We start from the raw sequence: 22,677 nt of genomic DNA on the forward strand, positions 1-22,677 counted from the left end.
GATGAATAAAGTGGGGATAGCAATAAAGTGAATAAGATAATAAAAGTGCACTGTGCTAAAATGATAAAAAAAAAAAAAAGACAATGAAATCATCAGAATAACATCACAAGAACACGTCAGGGATGCTGGAGCGTTGATGTAGCAGTTAGAGGGTGACAGTGAGTCTAAGGTGCACTGTGCTAGGATGATCAATAAATCATCAAGAAGAAAAATGTGACATCACACAAAGAAAACAATATCTCAAGCGATGCTGCAACGTGGATGTAGCAGTTAAAGGTGACGATCTATAAGTGCACTGTGCTCAATTAATCAATAATCAAAGTAATCATAAAAAATGAATGAACACGGAGGACGTCACAGGAAGTGCCGAAACGCGTCAGTTTGGAACGCATATCGTCAATACGGTACTTCAGGTAGAACACAAGCTGGAAGCACCGCTTGCCACTCTGCAGAAAGGACGCGCAGCCCGCACCAGCCGACCACTGACCACCACTGCTTTATACTTGTACAAATGTCTTGCTTTTAAAACCCACCATTGTGGGTAATAACCTAATCTGTTGATACTACACCATCTGGAGCTTCTTTTTCCTTTGCAATTGGCCCATATCTCGGTGTGAGGAAAAGCCTGTTACCAGCCCATAGGAACTTAAAGGGGAACCCATCCCAGCCCAGGGGGCAAAAAAGTGTGAGTGGTCCTAGTGCTGTAAGGCATATAGGACCCGCTAGCTCTGGTAAGTGATTTCATCTACCCACAAATCACGGCGAAACAGATTGATGTCACAGAATTTATGGACACCCATGCTTGAGCACTTGCACCTTTGAATCATTGAATACTCCTCAAATTTAATCGTGAACATTAGAAAGGTACTTACAATGAAAACACTGAAACAGTGCATTAAAACAGTGTGAACATTCAAAGCAATGAAGGAGGGGAGGAGCAACGCATGACGTGACCCGCGGCCATCACATTGGTTTGAATGTTGAAGTCTTGGCAGAAGCTTGAGAGGGGGGAAGGAGTCAGACGATACTGACCCCATGTGGCCATCAGCGCGTCTGTGGCATCCGCCAGAGGATCCCGTGACCGTGCCACAAACCTCTGCACCTTTCTGTTGAGCTTTGTCCAGAGGAAGGAGTACTCTTGGCTAAGGTAGAGTCAAGAGTCAGACCCAAATAGTCTCGTTTTGTGGAAAGAACCAAGGCAGACTTCTGAAGATTCAGAATCCAGCCGAACTTCCTCAGGGTCCGTATGGAGATCTCCAGGTTTTCCATCACCACAGTAGGAGATTCTGCTCGCAGAAGGAGGTCATCCAAGTAGCCCAGGACCATGATCCCCATGCTGACGTAACAATGCTAGCACTTTCGTGAAGACCCGAGGCGAGACCAAAGGGTAATGCCACAAACTGATAATGCTCCTCTCCCACGGCAAAGCGGAGGAAGCGCTGGTGACCGTCACACATTGGAATGTGAAGGTAAGCATCCTTGATGTTGATGAAGGCAAGAAAATCCCCGAAGCAGGGAAGCCACCACCATGCGAACAGACTTCATTCTGAATTTCTGCACCTGCACAAGCAGTTCAGCACCTTGAGGTACAGGATTGGACGCAACTTGCCTTCCTTTCTGGGGACTGTAAACAGGTTTGAGTAAAACCCCTTAAAACGTTCTGAAGTCGGAACCGGGACAGTCACCCCTTGAAGCAAAAGGTTTTGCACCGCTCCAAAGAGAGCCTGTAAGCAGACTGGGCACAGTGACACGTTGGATGGAAAGAACCTTTCCGGAGGGTAAGAACAAAACTCAATCTTGTAGCCGGACCGTATAACCTTGTGGACCCACTTGTCTTGAACCGCGTCTGGGAATCTGCAAAGGTGTCCCCCCCCCACCCCTGATACGGGTGAGGGCGCACCTTCAAGCTGAAGGGGCCTTGTCCTTTGGTCTGGAGAAGCCTGCTCTTGACTTGCCAGATCAAGTTTGCTTGGATCCCTCGTCAGTCGACCCTGAGGGACGGGAAGAAAAAAAAAAAAAAAAAATGTATGAGCCGAGAAGGAGGGCTTTGCCCTTAGTAGCCTGTAGAAGAAGAGTACTCTTCCCCCCCCCTGTGAGACCTTTAATGATGTCATCCAGGGTAGCACCACACAGGCAATCTCCTTAAACGAGAAGATCAGTCAAGGCCTTTTTAGAAGTCTGGTCCGCAGACCATCATTTGAGCCAAAAGACACGCCGTCGAAGGACCACTGTCGAAAAAGAGCCGAGCCGCTAGGAGAGTCGCATCCAAAGAGGCATCACCGATAAATTGCAGCCCCTGGACCAGCTGGTCCGCCAGCTCAGCAAAGGCAGGGGGGAACTGTTCTCCCTCCAGGTCATGGGGTAACAGCTTAGCCCACTCAGTCTGTGACACCAGGGCAATGGTGAATATTGTCCCTACTCTATAGTGACAATTATGTCAAAATAGGAGGAGAAAGGTTACACCTTTGCCATTCTGGATGGCTTGTGAGTGCAAAACGCGACCTGATCCTCCGTCACAGCTGCGTCCTCCATCTTTATTGTCTAGATGCAGATACAATCAGTGTGTCCACCAGCACCTTTTGGTGCGTGGTTGCAGAAATGAAGGAATCCTCCTTGCTATCCGAGGATTCAGGGCGCATGGTCGCAGACCCATGCAGGGTGACCCATGCCTGCAGTTGCCGAATCATAATCAGGATCTGAAGGGACAGATGAGGCAGGGAAAGGTAGCGGGTGTTTTTTGCCAGCCCGTCGCCCAAAATCCAACTCTACCCGGACACAAAGGACTCCAGGACCACAGTCAGTGTGCCGATGGATGTTTGGGACCCGGAGAGCCCCGCGCCCTCAGAGAGGGGATTAGGTGGAGAGATGTGCTCTAAAAAAAAAAAAAAAAAAAAAAAAGACTCCATGAATCACCAGGGGACTCCACAAAAAAGTGTAACACACTACTAAGGGACACCCCCACCACTCTGGCAGCACACCAGGTTGCCAGTTACAGATCCCCAATCAATCCTCAGCAGGAGGAGAGGACCCCTCCAGACTCACCACCCCACAGAAACCAGGCACCGCAGCCACCAGGAGAATCTGCACTGAGCATACGGCGATCAGGAAAAGAAAGGATCCAGGAATCAGCACCAGGGAATGAGGAGGGGCTCCCACTGCCTAAATCGCCGCCCATAGGGTTCCAATGTTAGGGTCGCCGCTGTTTTCTATGGCAAACCACCGCAAAATGGGTGTCGGACTACACAAACATGGCCGTTGTGCATTGCAGCACAAAGGCTATAAGAAAATGGCAGCACCATGAGGCTCCCGGGGACCCAGGAGGGATCCCTAGGTCTCGGAAGAGGCACAGTCAGGAAGGGGGGGCTCTGGTAGGAGCCCCCACCAGGTACTACTGCCCCCACCCCCGCACAGCCGATCATGCGGCCGCAGGCAGCGCACCCCTCACCGCCAGCATAGCGCCCTGCCCCCACCAGACCAACCACACAGCCCCAGCATTAGTGGAAGGGGGGGGGGCAGGATAGGTGAGGGGTGCCTAATGGAAAGGAGGCGAACCCGGGGGGGTCTGACCATCCCATGGGGGGGGGCCCGCGTCCACCCCAAAACCCTTCGGGGGGGGGGTACCGCTACTCACCATACCAGGAATCAGATGGGCACCGCTCCAGACAGAACCCCCCACCATCGAAATGGGGGGCTGTCGGCCACAAAGAACGCTGCGACTCAAGGCCGAGTCCCAGTCGTATGCAACCTCGCGAAGGCGTTTACCTCACAGACCAGCCCCCGTACAGTGGGGCTATGTCACGGCCGATCTAGTGCAGGGTTGAGGTCTGAGCATACTCGCTGGCCAGACTGGGGTGAAGACTGGATCTAGATTATCCAGTCTGGCAGTTGATTGTAGATTTAACAGGAAAAAGCAGGGAAAAAAAATCTATTTTAAAGAAAACATTTTGCCAGGGCCAGCGGAGCGATTCCAGCAAGGAACTAGGTAGAAAAAAAAAAAAAAACTAGTACCTATAGCAGAAAGGGAGTATACCCCCTGGGACTGCCCATTGGCACAAACTTTTTTTCTGCCTAGCGTCCTACTCCTGTAGAGGGCAGTATAACCCAATGGTTAAGAATATCAGGAGTGGCGTCCATCAATGAATGAAAGAGAAAAGTGGTTTTCAAAATCAAACTAGGAAATGATGAAGCAATGCATAAACCACAGAGACTTTTATAGCAAACATGCTCCATCTACTGGCACGATTGCTAAATGAACAGTTAACACGTTTTTAAAAACATTCTGGTAAAATAATTTCCATCAATTTCCATTCGCATTAGTTAAGGAGTGGTAGATATGTCCAGTTTTCTTACGCAGTAAAAAGGAGGTTGCAAAGGTTTAGCAAACATCATTATCTGGTTTCTCCAGGTAGAGGTCTGTCTATTGGCCACCATTTACCTGTACAAAAATTCTAAGAATATTAGAAGTCAAGTGTACAAGCTAGAGGTAAAATTTCTGATAGCGTTCTGTAACACACAGTTTAAAGAAGCAATATAGAAAGTCTTAGTTAGACTTTTTTAGAAAAAATTACAACTGCAGATTGGAACGTAAAAGGTAAATTTTATTAGCACCAGACTTTAAAATAGTTGTGTACCAATTATCTCTAATTTCATTGTAGTGAAAAAGTGTGATGCTTCTTAAAACACACAAAAATGCATATGGGCTATAACGCAACAAATATTAAGACAAAAAATTCAGGAAAAAGCCTGGGTTGCTCACTACCTTATGTTCGACTAAAATGTTACATATACTGTATAATCACGTGACCTTTTTAGTAGATGAAGTCAATTTTGCTTCACAAGTGCTTAGCAAACCTGTTGAACAGACTGAACATGGATGGGGGGAGCCACTGCAGTGATCGTGAGCACAATTGTTTGCAGTAGTATGGTGGTTGGGGGTCAGTGGTAAGAATATGGTTACTGTGCTGGTGTAGTGCAGGGGGAGGAGGATTGGGGCTGGTAAGAAGTCAGCTTGTAACTTCAGCTGCTGGCAGTAGTCCTTCCAGCCAGCAGCAGCAGTCGTCAGGCAGGAGAATTGATGATGTCATTTAGAATCCACACACCACTCCAGGGAGAAAATGCCTTCAAAATCCTCACAGTAACAGAACAGGTGCAGGGAGTAGGCTTAATGTGCCAGCCATATAGAACAAAAAGTGTGTCTGGACAGCTGCACTCCAATGTTAGTGGGGCATAATAAATGCCCAACGTCATTGGAATGTGGCTACTGTCAGTAGTTTTAATAGTCAGGTTAATTTTGTGACATGAAGTATAACCGGCCGCTTGTTTCTTTAAGCAGCAGCATTTTTGAATAGGGGTTTAGGCGGGAAATGTACGAGGTGCTCTGATTGGCTAGGATTCGTACAGGCTAGGCGGGAAAGTCAAGCGGCAGCCGGGCGGGAAACACGTGAGCCACGTGCGGCTACGTCAAGGGCATAGGCCTATATAAAACGCTGCACGGCTTCAGTCTCCTCAGTGTCTCGGATCGGCTTGGCGAGCCCCCCGCCCCCCCTCCCTGTCGTGGCACCATTACGTGGTCTGTCACCCTTGTATCAAGGGGGGACTTATTTGAAATAAAAATATATTTTGATTGGTCATTACTCGAGTTCTATTTTTGGTTTGCTGGAATTTAATTTATTATTTAGTGATTATATATTTTATTCATATTTATTCTTATTTATTTGATGATTAATAACGTTTGTTTGCAATATTTAAAACCAATAAAAAGGTGCCGCGGCCAATTTTTAACCATCCATGAGTGGTGTATTTATTAATTATTTATGCCTGTTTATTTAATTTAAGGGAAGAATTTTAAATATTCAAGTTTGTTTAAATAATAAACATTGCAGTCTACAGTCTCATGCAAATATTTATTGAAAAGAGGATAAAATACCACAGCATAGAGAGGTACGGATCAAAGACATCTGACGCGTTTCACACTACTAAGTGAATAATCATAGCTAGTTAGTAGTGTCTTTGATCTGTACCTCTGTGTGCTGTGGTATTTTATCCTCTTATAAATATTTGCATTGGAGTGCGGCTGACCCCACACTTTTTGTTCTATATGGCGATGTAAGTTAATGGGACATGAAAGTAGAATGTCATGTCCCACTGTAACAAAAACTCCCCTGCTTCAGGGACCCCTCTGGAAGTGTTTCCATATGGCTGTTGCTGATGGTGCTGGTCTACATTTAAACGTTGATGCTACCACATAAGTGAGTCAGCTAGTTTGGTATAAACCAAAATGCTGCTCATACCTGGCCATGTATGGTAGAGACACAACGTTAAAAATGCTGGACCTGGCCTTTATAGTGACCATGCCACTGATCTCTTCTAACCTACAGTGACCTCCACACATACTGGCAATAACCTACCAACGCAGCATTACTCATTACCATTTTCAGACCGTCAACAGTAATTACATATGAGACCTGATCAAAATGAGTAAAAATGGGGATTGGGTGACACCATATGGTCATATCGTGCTTAAGCCCACCACTGCGTCAAAGTACCCCCATTATCAGTGGGTCAAACACTATCCATAAAAGGAAGGATAAATCCCACCTCTCAACCATGGGAGATACTTACTCCTTACATGGGAGAAATGTGCTGCAGAAAACACTGCTTAAACTACACTATAAAAAGGGACTCCTATATCTGCTTACTAGCGGACATTGATAACGAAGTACTGGTTTGGGAGAGCGGGGTGCTCATTTTTGCGTGTGTTAGATTTTCACCAATTTTCAAAAAGGTGCAATGTAAAAATTACAAATATTTGTTATTTATAAACCTAATAAAGGTTCAGCTTTTATATCTAGTAGGAATTTTATAAAATTTGCTGTGTTTTTATCTGCTAATAATTTTAGTATATTTTTTGAAAAAAACAGAATTTTTGTAAAATCTTACCGTAAAATTCCTTTCTGAGTCCTCCGACAGTCGCCGCCCCTTCATAATCTTCACCAATGGGTAATTGACCTTTGCTCCGCAGGAGTAGCTAGGCAACAAGATTTGTTAATATCAAAGCTTTTAGCATATCACACCACTAGGGGGCGGTCCCCTCAGTCAATACCTCCCTGCTTCCAGCATTCTCAACTCAGTTTCAGTAGCATAGCAGTAGAGTACATAAACAAACCCCAAAAGAGGGGCGGGGCGGCGACTGTCGGAGGACTCAGAGAAAGGAATTTTACGGTAAGATTTTACATAAGTTCAGTTTTCTCTTACGTCCTCCGACAGTCGCCGCCCCTTCATAATCTTCACCAATGGGACGTCCCAGAGCAGTGTAGACATGAGGGGTGGGAAAAAAAACGCAGCCACGCATAAAGCAACGCAGTACCCACATCAGAGAAAGGAACCTTACCAAGGTAAGAGAACCAACCTGGCAACAGGAAAACGTGCTCAACAGGAGCAACAATCCAGGAAGAACAAGTAACCCAGGGGTAAAAACACCCCAACAGCCAAGGGCCCAAACAAGGGACCCTAAGGCACTGCCGCACTAAGAACTTTATGGCCAAAGGAAGCATCTGCCGATGCCTGAACATCCACTTTGTAAAATTTTGAGAAGGTGTGAATGGACGACCAAGTCGCCGCCTTACACACCTGGGCCACAGAAACCTGATGACGATAGGCCCAAGACGTACTCAGAGATCTGGTAGAGTGCGCCCTCACAGGGAAAGGAGGAACCTTCCCCCTCAAAGCATAGGCTTGCACAATTGTCTGTCTGATCCATTTGGCGATGGTAGCAGCCGACGCCGCCATGCCCTTCCGAGGTCCCTCTGGAAGGACGAATAGGGAATCCGACTTGCGAAAGGACTTAGTCGATGACAGGTAAACCCTGATCGCCCGAACAACATCCAAGGCATGCAAAGCCACCTCCTTCGGATGCTTAGGCTTCGCGCAAAGCGAAGGCAAGACAATGTCCTCATTCAGGTGAAACTGAGAACCTTTTCGGAAGAAAAGATGGGTTAGGTCGCAAGACCACCTTATCCTTGTGAATCACCAAGTAGGGAGAGCTGCAGGACAAAGCCGCCAGCTCCGACACCCTGCGAGCCGAAGTGATCGCCACCAAAAAGGCAACCTTTTTGGACAACAGAGACAACGAGATCTCCCTGATCTTTTCAAAGGGAGCCTGTTGTAACACGGACAGAACCAAGTTCAAGTCCCATGGAGGCAAAGGTTCCCTCCTAGGAGGGGCCAAATGTCGCACCCCCTGAACAAAGATGCCAATCAACGAGTTTGACGCCACAGGGCGTTGAAAAAGAACGGCCAGCGCAGAAATCTGACCCTTAATTGTGGCCAGCGCCAAACGCTGGTCCACTCCAGTTTGGAGGAAAACCAACACTCTCGACACCGAGTATGAGCGAGGGGAATACCCCCTGGACTCACACCAGGCAAAGTACGCCTTCCAAGTACGGTAGTAAATCTTTCCCGAAGAGGCTTTTCTAGCCTTGATCAAAGTGGGAATGACCTCAGGGGAGAGACCCCTATCCTTCAGGACCTGGCTTTCAACAGCCAGGCCGTTAAAGCCAGCAACTGTAAAGCAGGATGGAATATCGGCCCTTGAGACAGAAGGTCTTCCCGAAGCGGCAGGCGCCACGGAGCGTCGACTGCCAGATTTACGAGGTCTGCGTACCAAGACCGGCGAGGCCAGTCTGGTGCCACCAGAATCACCGTGAGCGGTTCCGAGGCCAATCTGCGAAGCAGCCTGGACAGCAGATGAATCGGTGGAAAGACATACATCAGACGATACTGATGCCAGGGCGCCACTAACGCGTCTGAGGCGTCTGCCTGAGGATCGCGCGTCCTTTCCACCTTGTTGTTCAGACGAGACGCGAACAGGTCCACATCCGGGAGACCCCACTTCGCGCACAACATCTGGAAGACATCCGGGTGAAGGGACCACTCCCCCTGGTCCAGGGTCTGGCGACTCAGATAGTCCGCCTGCCAGTTCTCCACCCCCGGAATGTGCACAGCCGTTATCGCCGGGACGTGTGTCTCGGCCCACGACAGAATGCCGTTTACTTCCCGAGCAGCACGGGCACTCCTGGTGCCCCCTTGATGGTTGATGTAGGCCACTGCCGTGGCATTGTCCGTCTGAACCCGAACCGGACGGCCCTGAAGCCGTTCCGACCAATGCAGAAGACAAAGTTTTATCGCTCGCAATTCCAGAATGTTGATCGGAAGGGAGGATTCCTCCACCGACCAAGTTTCCTGGGCGGACAGAATGCCCAGAACACCACCCAGCCCGACAGGCTGGCATCCGTGGTGATCACCGTCCACGACAAAGGACGAAAGGACTTGCCCCCCGACACCGCCGGGGACTGGAGCCACCACAAAAGACCCCTTCGGGTGTGGCGGCTCAACGAAAGCTGCCGATCCAGAGATTGCGGACGCCCGTCCCACTTAGCCAGGATCTCCGCCTGAAGACCCCGCGTGTGAAACTGGGCGAAGGGAATCGCCTCGAAAGCCGAGACCATTAGACCTAGACATCTCATACATGTCCGGAGGGACGAGCACTGAGTGTCCCCGAGGGACCTGACCTCGTCCCGAAGTGTCCGGAGCTTGTCTTCCGGCAGGAAGACCTTCGCTTGAGCAGAGTCCAGGATCATCCCCAGGTAGGGAAGACGAACCGACGGACACAACATTGATTTTGGAAAATTTATCGTCCAAACTCCTGCAGAGTCTGCATCGTGGTGGACAGGTCGTTCACCAGGCCCTGACTGGTCGCAGACCGAAGCAAGATATCGTCCAGATATCCCAAGACAGACGCCCTGGGCTCTCAATAAGGCCAGGACCGGCGCAAGCACCTTGGTGAAAACCCGCGGAGCCGAAGCGAGACCGAAGGGTAACGCCACGAATTGGTAATGATCCTCCGCAATGGCAAATCGAAGGTACCTCTGGTGGCCCTCGAAAATGGGGATGTGAAGGTACGCATCCTTCAAGTCGATGGAGGCCATGAATTCCCCCGGACTCAGGACAGCCACCACTGAGCGCAGGGATTCCAGCGGAACTTGCGAACCCGCACAAAGCGGTTCAGAGCTTTCAAGTCCAGAATCGGACGTACCTTGCCCTCCTTTCTGGGCACAGTGAACAGATTGGAGTAGAACCCCCGAAATCTGCCCAGACGAGGCACCGGAACCACCACTCCCTGGGCCCGCAGGTCCCGATCCTGCAAGCGCTCCGGAGACAGCTGAAGATTTGAGGGAAAAAATCTGATCGCTGGCCGAGAGATAAACTCGATCTTGTATCCAGATCGAACGATTTCCTGAACCCACCTGTCCCGAATGCGGGCCAGACAGGGTTGAAGAAAACAGAGCAAACGTCCCCCCACCCCAGAACCGGGTGAGGGCGCCCCTTCAGGCCGAATTGGTATGGGCAGCGGACCCGGACTGGCCGGACTTCTGCTTACCTGCCCACGGCTTCTTCTGGGAGCCTTGGCCCTTGAAGGGCTTGCCCTTGTATTGCGACCGAAAGGCACGAAAGGACCCCTGAGAGGGCCTAAACGAGGTATTCTTCTTACCGCGAACAAACTTATTCTTGTGAGTGTGGGGTAAGAGAGAGCTCTTACCCCCGGAAATTCCCTTTATCAGAGTATCCAAAGACTCGCCAAAAGGGCGAGATCCCGCGTAGGGAAGATTAGCTAGAGTCTTGCGAGAGGATTGGTCAACCGACCAACATTTCAGCCATATTAGACGACGGTTCAACACCGCTACACTGGAGAGGCGCGCAGCCAAAGAGACTAAATCCAAGTCCGCATCGCACAAATACATGACACCCTGATGAATTTGATCTACCATAGCCAATGTTGTCGGCGGAGCAGAGTCAGCCACCAGGGTGCGCCTGAGCACCTGCGCCCAATCCGCAATAGCTTGGGCTGCCATAATGGAAGCAAAAATAGGCTTCAGCATAGAACCAGCAACCGTATAAGTATGACGGGCCAGAGACTCCAATCTCCTGTCCGTAGGGTCCCGGAACACCAGGGTATCCTCAGCAGGAATCGCAGTAGATTTATTCAAAACTGCCACCGCGTGATCCACCTGAGGTGGCACATACCAACGCTCATCAGTGGCGGGTGTAAATGGATAACGCAGCTTGAACTTACTTGACACAGTAAAGGGCTTCTTTAAATTGCGCCATTGCTCATCAACAGCGCGCTGAAATTCCACAGGGCAGGGAAAAACCTGCGCTGATTTGCGTTTCCTTTTTGTCCCATAAGAGGACATCAAAGCAGGAGGACATGGTTCATCCTGCAGATGCAGTGTTTCCTTGATAGAAGTAATTAACTCATCCATGAGTGCAAGCTCTTCAGGCGAGCCAGGGGGAGAAGTATCAACTCCTTCTACCTCAGCCTCCCCCTCAGACCCCACAAGGTCCAGAGATGAACGAGACCCTGAGAAGGGCACTCCAGCCATAGCAGCCCCATCGCCCTCTGAATCAGAGGAAATAGATAACCTGGGCCGTTTTGCGGATCGATCAGCCATTAGCATCTGCACCTGAGAAGCCAAGTTCGCTACAACAGCAGCCAGATCAGCCCCCTCGGGGGATGCAGCAGCCCCTTGGCCCCCCACCAGGGTGGGAGGAAACTTGCAATCCTGAGAATCCATGCCCCAGTATCAATTGAAATAAAGGACTGCCCCTTTAAGACCATGGCGAGCGCAGCCCACCGCACACTACTGTATGTACCGACCCCCGCAGGGATAAGGAGTACTGAGCAAGGAAATACAGGATAAGGAAGGTAAAAACCTGGAGAGAACACACAGCTGCTGCCACCGATCGCTGTGCCAGTGAAAAAGGAAGTGATGCAATGACTGACCGCCCTATATAGCCTATGAAGGCTTCACAAACATGGCCGCTCGGCTGAGGAATTAAGGCAACAAGAAAATGGCGCCGACGTGCTTGCATGATCGACCGCCGCTAAAATGGCGGCGTTTGGCGCCAAAACACACCGCTGTATTAAACAGGGCCAGTTACCACAGTTTTATCCGAAAACAATGGCGGGCCGCATCAGCGGCCGCCGCACAGCATGTCTGAGCCCAGTCTGCCCCATACATTACACATAGCAGAGCGGGAAAGCCCCCCCCCCCCCGCAGCCCACAGAAAGGCAGCTATTCCACACAGGAATCTGACAGGGAGCGCACTCACACAGACATGTGGGTCACACAGTCACAGACTGACACCCAAACAGACAGGTCCCCACATAGAAATTTACTTACCATTCCGGATGGCGTGGGGAGCCTTCTCCAGCGACCAAACCACTGTACTGAGGACAGGGAGTGTCGCAGCCAGGACGCAGTGGATTGAGGTGCAAAACCGCAAATGGCGTCCGGTGAGGTAGCCACCTCACAGGCAGCATCCCTGCAGCGAACAGGGATGGGTCGTTCAATATGCCAGGGAAACCTGAGCTGAACGCTCGATGGCAGGCTGGGGAAACCCCTGGCTCTCAGCCCTGGGATCCAGGGTGGCCAGTCCGAGACCCAGCACCGCATGATCATCTTCATCCGAAGAAAAACTAAACTAATGCTGATAAAATAACAGCTAAGTAAAAGAAAGAGAAAAATACTTGAAATAAAATCAAAAAAAGAGGATAGAAGGCTGAGACTGAAAGCCCCAGCACAGGAACAGCCAGCTACTCCTAAGCTAGGCAATTGAAAACAGAGTTGAGAATGCTGGAAGCAGGGAGGTATTGACTGAGGGGACCGCCCCCTAGGGGTGTGATATGCTAAAAGCTTTGATATTAACAAATCTTGTTGCCTAGCTACTCCTGCGGAGCAAAGGTCAATTACCCATTGGTGAAGATTATGAAGGGGCGGCGACTGTCGGAGGACGTAAGAGAAATATTGTTTTGATATACATTTGCGCAAACATCGTGGGGTCACGATCAATAGCACAGCTCTGTTTATTCTACGGGTCCTGTGCTTTCAGAAAATAAATGTTTTTTTTTTTTTGCAAGCACTGAAAGCTTTAAGTGAAAAATAAAAAAGCAAAGCAAAAATTTAAAAAAAATGGTCCAGCCATGTGAGTTTAAAAGTGAAGCGCAGGGCCTGGCAGCAAAAAGGTTAAACGCTGAGTCCAGATCCCGTAGACATCTATGGGGCTGGGAAATGGATCAGACATGCCACATCTTTAAAGTCCACACATCACATAGCCAACAGAGCAGATCAAACTTTTAAGGACCCATTCACACTTCTCCTTTCAATTTCGGTATGTAAACGCATACACAATGTGCAGCATTGTGCATTGGGGCAGCAAGGTCATCAAAAATAGGCTGCCAGTGCACGCCAATAGAAGATAAAGACTTTTTTTTTTTTTAATGCAGTACACCACAATGCACCAATAGACAGTGTCATTTGTTACTGTGTGTTGAGGAAAATTAGGTATAAAATGAATATTAATGCAATGCATAGGTCTGAAGACCAATTATACTTTGAATTTTAAACACTGCACCCCTAACTCTGAACCTCCTAGTACCCCTGCCACTGCATCCCAACACTTCACCTTTCTACCAACCATTCAGTCAATGCCACTGCATACACACACTCCTTCATTTGCAGTCACTGTACTGAAATACATTTCTATACAAACTCATTTAAAGGAGTTTGGGAACTACTCAGGACTTAAAATCAATTGGTCTAAGTCAGACTTGATGCGGACTGATGACAATGTTTCAGTTCGAGATCACTCGGATAGCCCTATCCCAATTACCGCCTCATTTAACCACTTTAAGACAGGAAGGATTTTTCCCCTTAATGACCAGGCCCTATTTTGCGATTCGGCAGTGCGTTACTTTAACACACAATTGCACGGTCGTGTGACACTGTACCCAAATAAAATTGATGTCCTTTTTTCCCCACAAATAGAGCTTTCTTTGCGTGGCATTTGATCACCTGTGCGATTTTTATTTTTTTGCGCTATAAACAAAAAAAAAGAGCGACAAATGACAGTCTCAAAAAAATAAAAATAAATTTAAAAATCAAAAATGTAACATTTTAGACCAATTTGTTTTCTGCTACATATTTTTGGAAAAAAAAAAAAAATCGCAATAAGCACATTTTGATTGGTTTGCGCAAAAGTTATCACTTCTACCAACGACGGGAAAGATTTATGTAATTTTTATTGGTTTTTTTTCTAGTAATGGCGGCGATCTGCGATTTTTTTGCGGGACTGCGACATATGCGACTGCGGCGGACAGATCGGACCCCTGACATTTTTGACACTTTTGGGGGTACCAGTGACATTACTACAGTAATCAGTGCTAAAAATATGCACCGTTACTGTAATGACACTGGCAGGGAAGGGGTTAACCTAGGGGTGCTCAAAGGGTTAAATGTGAACATAGGGGAGTGATTCCAACTGTAAGGGGGGGCGTGGCTTGTAAAATGACCATAGAGACATGTGATCCTATATAGAAGGATCACAGTGTAAATTAATCCACAGACACGACGTGGTTCTGTACTCCGTCCTTTATTTCACCTCCACACAAACTGCACAGGAAGGGGAAATCCAACCAAACTAGACAGGAAGGGGAAATACATCATAGAATAGGAGGGAATACTGAAAAAGATGCAGTAACCGAAATGACCACAAGATGGCAGTATATTAAACAACTATATCCCTTGTACATGAAGTTAACAATCTCACTCTCTTCTTAAGATAAAAAGAACGGGTGAGTTTGACATAAAACATTGTCACACAAAAATGATTTTCAGAACACAGTAGCATTCAAGTAAGTGTGTGTATTTAAACAAACAAAAAAATACCAAGATATATGCTCAATGGACCAGATTTTACAGTTTCCATACACCCTCATACAGCGCTTTAAGAAGCATAAGAGAGGAAGCACCTTTTTTCGTCAAACAGTCAGCAAGTTGTGACTTGGCTGTTGACCAACGCACTTCTTTGATTTTATTAGCATGTATGAGCTCTTTGACACCGCTTATTTCTAATCTTAGTCTCTTCTCTGTGACCTGTTTTGTAGACTTAAGAGCGTCAAACAGGGAATGGTTATCAGTAACACAGATAAGAGGAAGAGCATTAAGATGAGCTTTACCAGTAGTGAGTTCAGAGTAGAGCATAGCCAAGAACATAGCATTGTCAATACCATCTGACATGGCAAGGGTTTCTCCTGCCAGTGTGCTTCTTACCACACGTCTAATTTTTTTAGATTGCCAAAACAGTGGGGAGAACTTTCCTGATTTTTCCATGAGAGCAATTAGAGCCCCACCCTGTGTACCTCCATCTGGAAGATTGCCCAGTGAAGCATCACTGAATACTACCAAACTCAAATCCTCACTGTTACCCAAGTATTGAAACTTAAGTGTTACCTTCTCTGACTTAAGTTTACGGATCACTTTGTTCACTTCATGTATGGACTGAACAGTAGCATTCTTAATGTTGGATGCTAGGCTACATGTGTCAAACATAACATCTGGTCTTGTTTGTTTAGCAACCCACAGAACCTGTCCTATTTTGGATCTGAGTTGTTCTCTTTCTTTCTCATTCAGTGGGGCCTCTCTCTGTACAGCACGTGTTGCCTGCAAATGAATTGGTTGTAGGTTTTCAATATAACTGTGCTGATGCACCTGCACTACACCACCCACAGTAGCAATGTTCATCCCCACATATGAAAAACTCTCACACTCTTCACGACCCACGTGAAATGCAGATTTAAGCACAGGGATGACATTAGCTACAAAATGCTCTGAACCTGCCCAAAAAAAATCATCCACATGGCATGCCAGTACTCCTGTTACCTCAGACTGCTCATTCTGCCAATAAAACACTGCAGGATCAACCCGTGACATTTTACCCCCACTGTTCAGCATGAGTTCTTTGACCTTGTTGTACCAGTAGAGGGAAGCATCTGCAAGTCCATACACACATTTCTTTAGTTTCCACAACACATTGTCCACGCTCGCTTCTGGAGGGGGACGAATGTAAATGTCTCTTGAGAGTTCCATTCCCTGCAAAAAAGCAGACTTAATATCCATAGAAATCACTTGCCATTTATTTTGACAAATAACAGCTAACAGCAGCCTGAGTGACTCTGATGCACATGTGGGAGAATCTTTCTGTAGTTCATGCATATTGGCCTCTTCAAAACCTCTCGCCACAAGACGGGCTTTGGGAACAACACCACTAGAAGTTTCCTTTAACGTACAGACCCATCTAGTAGAGATACATTTTTGACCTTTGTCTGTGACTACTTCGTAAACATTATTAATTTGCCAGTTTTCAATCTCTTGTTGTTTAGCAGCATCAAAAGAAATGTCTTTGGTGATAAGTACATCATCATCGGTGTTTTCACACCCAGTGAGGAGATCGTCAACTTGTGACATGTCTAAAGCTTCCTTTTGACCCTCGCTGCCATTTGGTTCTAGATACTGCACATTGTACCAGTTTCTATATTGCCCTCTTGCTTTCCCTGCTCTGCCTAAGACTCTGGCAGTGTGTTCAGCACCATCATCTCTGTTTGTAAATGTCACTGTCTGACCTTTTCTCAGTTGGACACCCGTGGAACCCCCTGTATTAGTAGTATTAGTTTGTCTCACATCTTCTCTATCGTCAGTTTCTGTGTTTTCAGGGATTTGCACTTCGCTATTGGCACTCATTTCATCATCTGAATTCTCTGACCCATCAGTGTGGATTACATTTTCTTTACTATTTTCAGTGATATCAGGTAGTACAGGTGTATCCTCATCCTGTGCATTAACTTTATTCAGTCTGGACTGGTGTGCTCTAACAAGGATACCACCATGTCTGACAAACACTACAGAGCCATCTTGACCGATAACTACAGCTGGACCTTTCCACTCTGTACTGTCTGCTCGTTTGTAGTACACTCTGTCTCCTGTCTCATACTTTTCATCTGTAGGCCTGAGCTGCTTTCGTAAAGCTCTTTTTATTCTTTCTGAGCATTCCACCTCTGTGAATGCTCTTCTGGAAGCATGCAATGCTGCTAGGTGCTGTCCTACTCTAGTACTCATAGAAGTGCCTTCTAGAGCAGGCAGCTCATTAACCAAAACGGAGGGAAGATTAGGATTGTGACCAAACACCAGCTGGTGTGAACTATAACCATGCACATTGATCATACTGTTTTTGGCCATTAGAGCCCAATCTAGAGCAATCTGCCAGCCACACCCATTTTCCCTTTTCACCTTCAGGAGGATCTCAGTCAGAGTCATGTTGTGTCTCTCCAGCAGCCCGTTGCTCCAAGGACTGTATGCCGCTGTGGTCTTCATCTCGATGTTGAATTTTTCTGCCATCTCTCTTATCTCCTCATTGTTGAACTCACCACCGTTGTCAGTGTAAATCCGTTTTGGGGCACCATGAACACTTATCCACGAGTGAATGAAAGAGTTGACGATCTCAGATGCTTTCTTTGTTCTCACAATGTTTCCAGCGCTGAAGCGTGTGAAATGGTCGATGATGTGGAGGTACCATATGCCAGGTTCCAGCTCATGTAAGTCCATTGCCACCGTCTCATTATACTCTGAGGCTAAAGGCAAACCGACAGCAGGCCTGGGCTTGGTCCTGCTGTATCTTTGACATACCTCACAGTCACGGATGATCTCTTGCAGAATAACTGGACAGTCTTTGTCAGTATTTCCAGAGCTGAGGATAAGCCTTTGCAGCCGGTCTGCAGAGGCATGGCCAAACTGCTTGTGAAGCTTCAAAAGGACTTTACGCTTCTCTTTTGTAGACATCGCTGCTGTGATGACAAGGACTTCACTTACATTGGTGTCCACTTCAGTATTACCATCTCTAATGTCAACACAGTAGTGTCCCGAACTAGTGAGCTCAAGAGGCACTGGTTGCTTGAACATGACAACTTTGTCATTCTCCATGTCTAAGACAGTTCCCGCTCTCTTTAGAGCCATTTTGCTCAGCAATAAAGGAATATCAACAGGAACAACTTCCGTTTCAATGTGACATTTTGTTGGTCCGATCTTAGCGGGAAGCTTTACCTTTCTGTTGGAGTGTACCACCTGACCATCACCAAATCTGAAAGGTCTGCAGCTTGAAGATTCTGTTTGCATCAGTTTGTTTATTTGGCTTTGGCTCAGGTCTTTCATGTAACTATCCAGCCACTTTTCACCACAGACAGTACGTGTGCATGCTGTGTCAATGATAGCTGATCCCAGTGATTCAGTTAGGAAAATCTCAGAGTCCGTCATAACTTTTGTAAACAGTGTAATGTTACATTCCTCAACATTTTCATCTTCTGCTAGCTTTACTTCATTTCTCCGATGAGGACAGTCTTTGGCCCAATGGTATGTGCTCTGACAAATTGCGCATTTTGATCGCTTACCATATTTGTCGAGTGGGTTAGTACCTTGCTGTGGTTGCCACTGTCTGCTCTGTGACTGGCTGTTCCGTTTGAATTTACCCGGTGGCCTCTGCTCCGTGAAAAACGCTGCATCTTGAGTCTCACTGCCTCCGCTCACTCCACTGGTTTTTCCTCCGAAAATCCGTTTTAACGCTGACTTCATGGATGCAAATGTTAAATCCGTGCACGCTGTAAGTGCTAGTTGCCTACTCTTTTCTTCAAGACAAGCCGTGTCCAGTAGTTTAAATGCTAACACAGCATCAGGCAAGGTCATGGTGTACCTCTTCATGCGGTTGTATCTCTGCTCAAAGTCTATGATGTAGTCTGTCATGGACACCTCGCTGTCTTTAGAAATCGAGTCGAAATGAGAGTACGCTTCATAAGCCCGGTCTTTTTCTTCTCTCAAAAATACAGAGTCCAGCTTAGCTATCAAAGTTTCCATACCATTGTCCTCGTTTAGATCGCTCGCAGGTATCTCCAAAGCGGTCTCTCTGGCTCGCCCCTCAAGCCCCAACACAACCGCGAGTGCCTGCTTCTTCTTGTCCAGATCCGTAACAAGTTTCCAAATACTAATTTCATTCTTCCAGCACTCGTATGGTCTGGCTTCGTCAAACTTAGGCGGTACTCTATAGTTGGTAACCATCCTCTGCTACCATGTAAATTAATCCACAGACACGACGTGGTTCTGTACTCCGTCCTTTATTTCACCTCCACACAAACTGCACAGGAAGGGGAAATCCAACCAAACTAGACAGGAAGGGGAAATACATCATAGAATAGGAGGGAATACTGAAAAAGATGCAGTAACCGAAATGACCACAAGATGGCAGTATATTAAACAACTATATCCCTTGTACATGAAGTTAACACACAGGGGCTCTGTGATCATTTCAGGGAGAACGGTCGGCTGTGTTTACAACAGCCGACCGTCCTCCTCTCTCAGCGGGGAGTGATTGCAGGTGTCAGGAGGCAATCGGAGCCACCTGACCCGTGCATCAGCTTCCCCGCTGCCGAGTGGGGGCAGGCACTGTAGGTCTACGTCGGTTTGCGCAGGAGAGCCTGGGAAGTGGTTAAATATCTAGGAGGTACACAACACCTAATATTCTGGATTATAGTTGGATTAATATATCTCCACTACTCCAACGATTTAGAGACACTATTAAAACTGTCTGTCGCGGGGAGAGTAACTTTAATCAAAATGATACTCATGCCCCAATTACTCTACTTCATTCATAACTCCCCACAGGTGATCCCTTGGAAAACATTTAGAATTGTGAACTAATATTTTGCAAACTTAATATGGAACTATCCAACCCCTAGAATAAAGCATGAACATTTACAGCGCCCTAGGTGGGCGGGTGTACTGGCCTTGCCTAATCCTTGGCTTTACTATATTTCTGCCCAATTGCAGCACCTCGTTGGAACGCTGCAACGGTTCCATGTCCCTGTGGGTCATCGCACTACATGATGCTAGATACAGTGCAATCGAGGTCCCTCCCCCTGGCTCTGGCGCTGGCTAAACCACATAAGTTATACCCAACGTACAATCTTATTTTAAAAGGTGTGGAATAAGGCTAAATATCTTCCGGGGGGTTACGGGACACACAGAATATAGCCCTATCTTGTCAAATGGGAACTACCTGGAGCTAGCTAAGCTACAACACAGTGCTAAATGAGAGGGTATGGCGTACTTTACCTTAGCCATATCTTCGGCAATGGCTCACTATTTCCCTTCGCAGAGCTGAAGGATAAATTTAATCTACCAGACCCCGTGCTCTTTTACTACATGCAGTTGAGACACGCAGTGATGGAGCAGGGTAGATCCTCGGAGTGGACTTATATTTACTTTAATTAGAGAAGCAGAGACTTCCAAGGGGTTTATAGCCCAATGCTAATTTATGCTGTTAAACTCTTTTCTAAAGAAAACATCCTTTAAACAGTTAGGGAGAAGTGGCAGAGAATTATTAGGGAGATCTTCTAGATTGTAAGCTCGAACGAGCAGGGCCCTCTGATTCCTCCTGTTTTGAATTGTACTGTAACTGTATTGTCTTCCCCCACACTGTAAAGCGCTGCCCAAACTGTTGGCGCTATATAATTCCTGCATAATAATAATAATAATAATTACAGAAGACCGATGGGAAGAGGCCTTGCAATCAGTGCAAACATGTTTGTTAAATGTAACGCAGAGATTGACTCAACTAAATACTGTTCTGAGGGTATACCTCACGCCCTAGAGACTGCATGTTATGGGCTTACTGGCAACTCCAATCTGTACAAGATGTAAAAGATACTAGAGACCTAATTCACCTAATATGGAGGTGCCCCAAGATGCATATGTATTGGACAGGGGTGGTAGACACTCTAAACAGAGTATATCAGGTGTCTTTACCTATGGATCCCAAGAATTGTCTACTCAATATAATAGATGAATTGGATTTGGAGAAATACACTAAAATGTGAGTGTGAGAACCCTGTTCTTGGCACGCAAGTTTATAATGGTGCATTGGAAATCTGATGATCCCCCTACTATAAAGGAGTGGATTACAGCAGTGTGTAATACCATACAAATAGAAAAGCTTGTCCACCAGCACAGGGGATGCTCCGGAAAGTACGAAAAGCTATGGGCTTCATGGTTGAATGTCCCTGGACTAGCACCAGTGGACTTGGGTCATGAACCGGCTGCTGGGGCTGAATGCGGATTATTGCACTATTCTTGTTGATGGATATATACAAATGGTGCCGGAAATGGGGGGTAGGGTTACTAATTCAATACACAGATCTCACGTGTATATACATGGTGCTGCTGAAGTTGAGCTTGTAAGTATATTTTATATGCATCTAATCTAATGGCTGTATTGTACTGGCTCAATGTTAAAGCGGAGTTCCAGCCTTTTCTGTGTTTATTAAAAGTCAGCAGCTACAAAAAGTGTAGCTGCTGACTTTTAATAAACACACACTGACCTGTCGCACGGTCCAGCGATGCGGCCGCCCGAAGCCTTGATCCTCTCACTCTGGTCTTGCCGGCATCACTGGTGTGGGCACCCGGCTGTGACAGTTTGTGGCTTCACAGCGGGGTACGCACTGCGCATGCGCGAGTTGCGCTGCGCGTCTTGATTGGCCGGCAATCTTGTGGGACCTCTGACATGTCCCAGAAGATTGCAGGGAGGGAGGGGGAGAGGAGAACTTCCGCTCAGGGGCGCCGTGGCGCTCTGAGTGGAAGTGGGAGCGGGTACCTGTCAAAACTAGGTACCCACTCCCCCCAAAAAAATGACATGCCAAATGTGGCATGTCAGGGGGTTAGGACTATTTAAAGCGTAAGTTCCACTTTTGGGTGGAACTCCACTTTAATAAAGAATTCAAAGTACGGGTATACTTTTATTAGTATAAATCTATTTCACTAATACAGAGTGAATATTTTATGGAATAATTTCCTATATATTTACACAATCATACAGATTTTTTTGATACAATGGTATTGTAATGTTAGATATTTAGCAGGTTAGCCAAATTTTTACCATTTATATACATGGATATTATATGTTTGTACTGATTTTGACTTCTACATAAACTTTCAATATCAATATTTTTTTACCATAATGATATCTATGTTTTAGCTGTATATTTACATTTGGTCGGGTTTTTTTTATTATTCAACTCGAATACAATAATATACTGGCAAAAAAACACAAACTGTTCACCATTCCTTTACTTTTTGTGTTTTAAACTATGTACGTTCTTACCATATAGAATAAGTATAAAGTGTCTCTCTCTTACCCTAAAGTTGACTCTGTTTCGGACTCGCTGTGCCAGTGCAGAGTTTATCGCCTTGTCAAACTGTAGCAGTACTTGTAGTGCCAGCTGAGGGTTAATCTGCTGAGACTAGAGAAAAACAAAACAAAAAAAACATGATAATATTGATTATTTAGATTTGTAGCTATTCATTTTCTATTATTTATTTTAATCACCACAGCACTAGCCCAAAAGAGTTCCTATTTCGATACACCTAATAGCTTGGGTATTGATTATATCTGTAGCGCTAGTTATTTACAACACAAGAACATTAGAGTCCATATGAAGTATGCACAATCATGCAGATTGCAAGGTATGCAAATCAGATTCTTCACCCAGGTGCTTGATAAGATTTACGTGACAAGCCCGGCCACCACACACTGACTCTTACCAACTGGCTAGAGATGTACCGCAGTAAGCAGTTAAGGGGCCGCTAAACCCCATTCACAGACACCAAGCAGCCTAGGGACATCCACTGTTTATGATCACCACCTCCAACCTTCGAACGTGATTATGGATACTCCACATGAAAC

General features: G+C 46.6%; 1 protein-coding gene across 1 annotated transcript in view; it reads right to left on the minus strand.

Annotated features, from left to right (window-relative positions):
* Positions 1-22,677, minus strand: part of GTF2A2 (general transcription factor IIA subunit 2) — a 43,079-nt gene that overhangs the window by 17,691 nt on the left and 2,711 nt on the right. The window contains exon 2 of the mRNA XM_082256960.1: positions 22,130-22,234. Coding sequence (XP_082113086.1) covers positions 22,130-22,234 — 105 coding nt within the window. The remainder of the gene's footprint in view (positions 1-22,129; positions 22,235-22,677) is intronic.

The sequence above is a fragment of the Pelophylax lessonae genome (genome assembly GCF_965119305.1).
Source record: "Pelophylax lessonae genome assembly, chromosome: 4".
Lineage (NCBI taxonomy): Eukaryota > Metazoa > Chordata > Amphibia > Anura > Ranidae > Pelophylax > Pelophylax lessonae.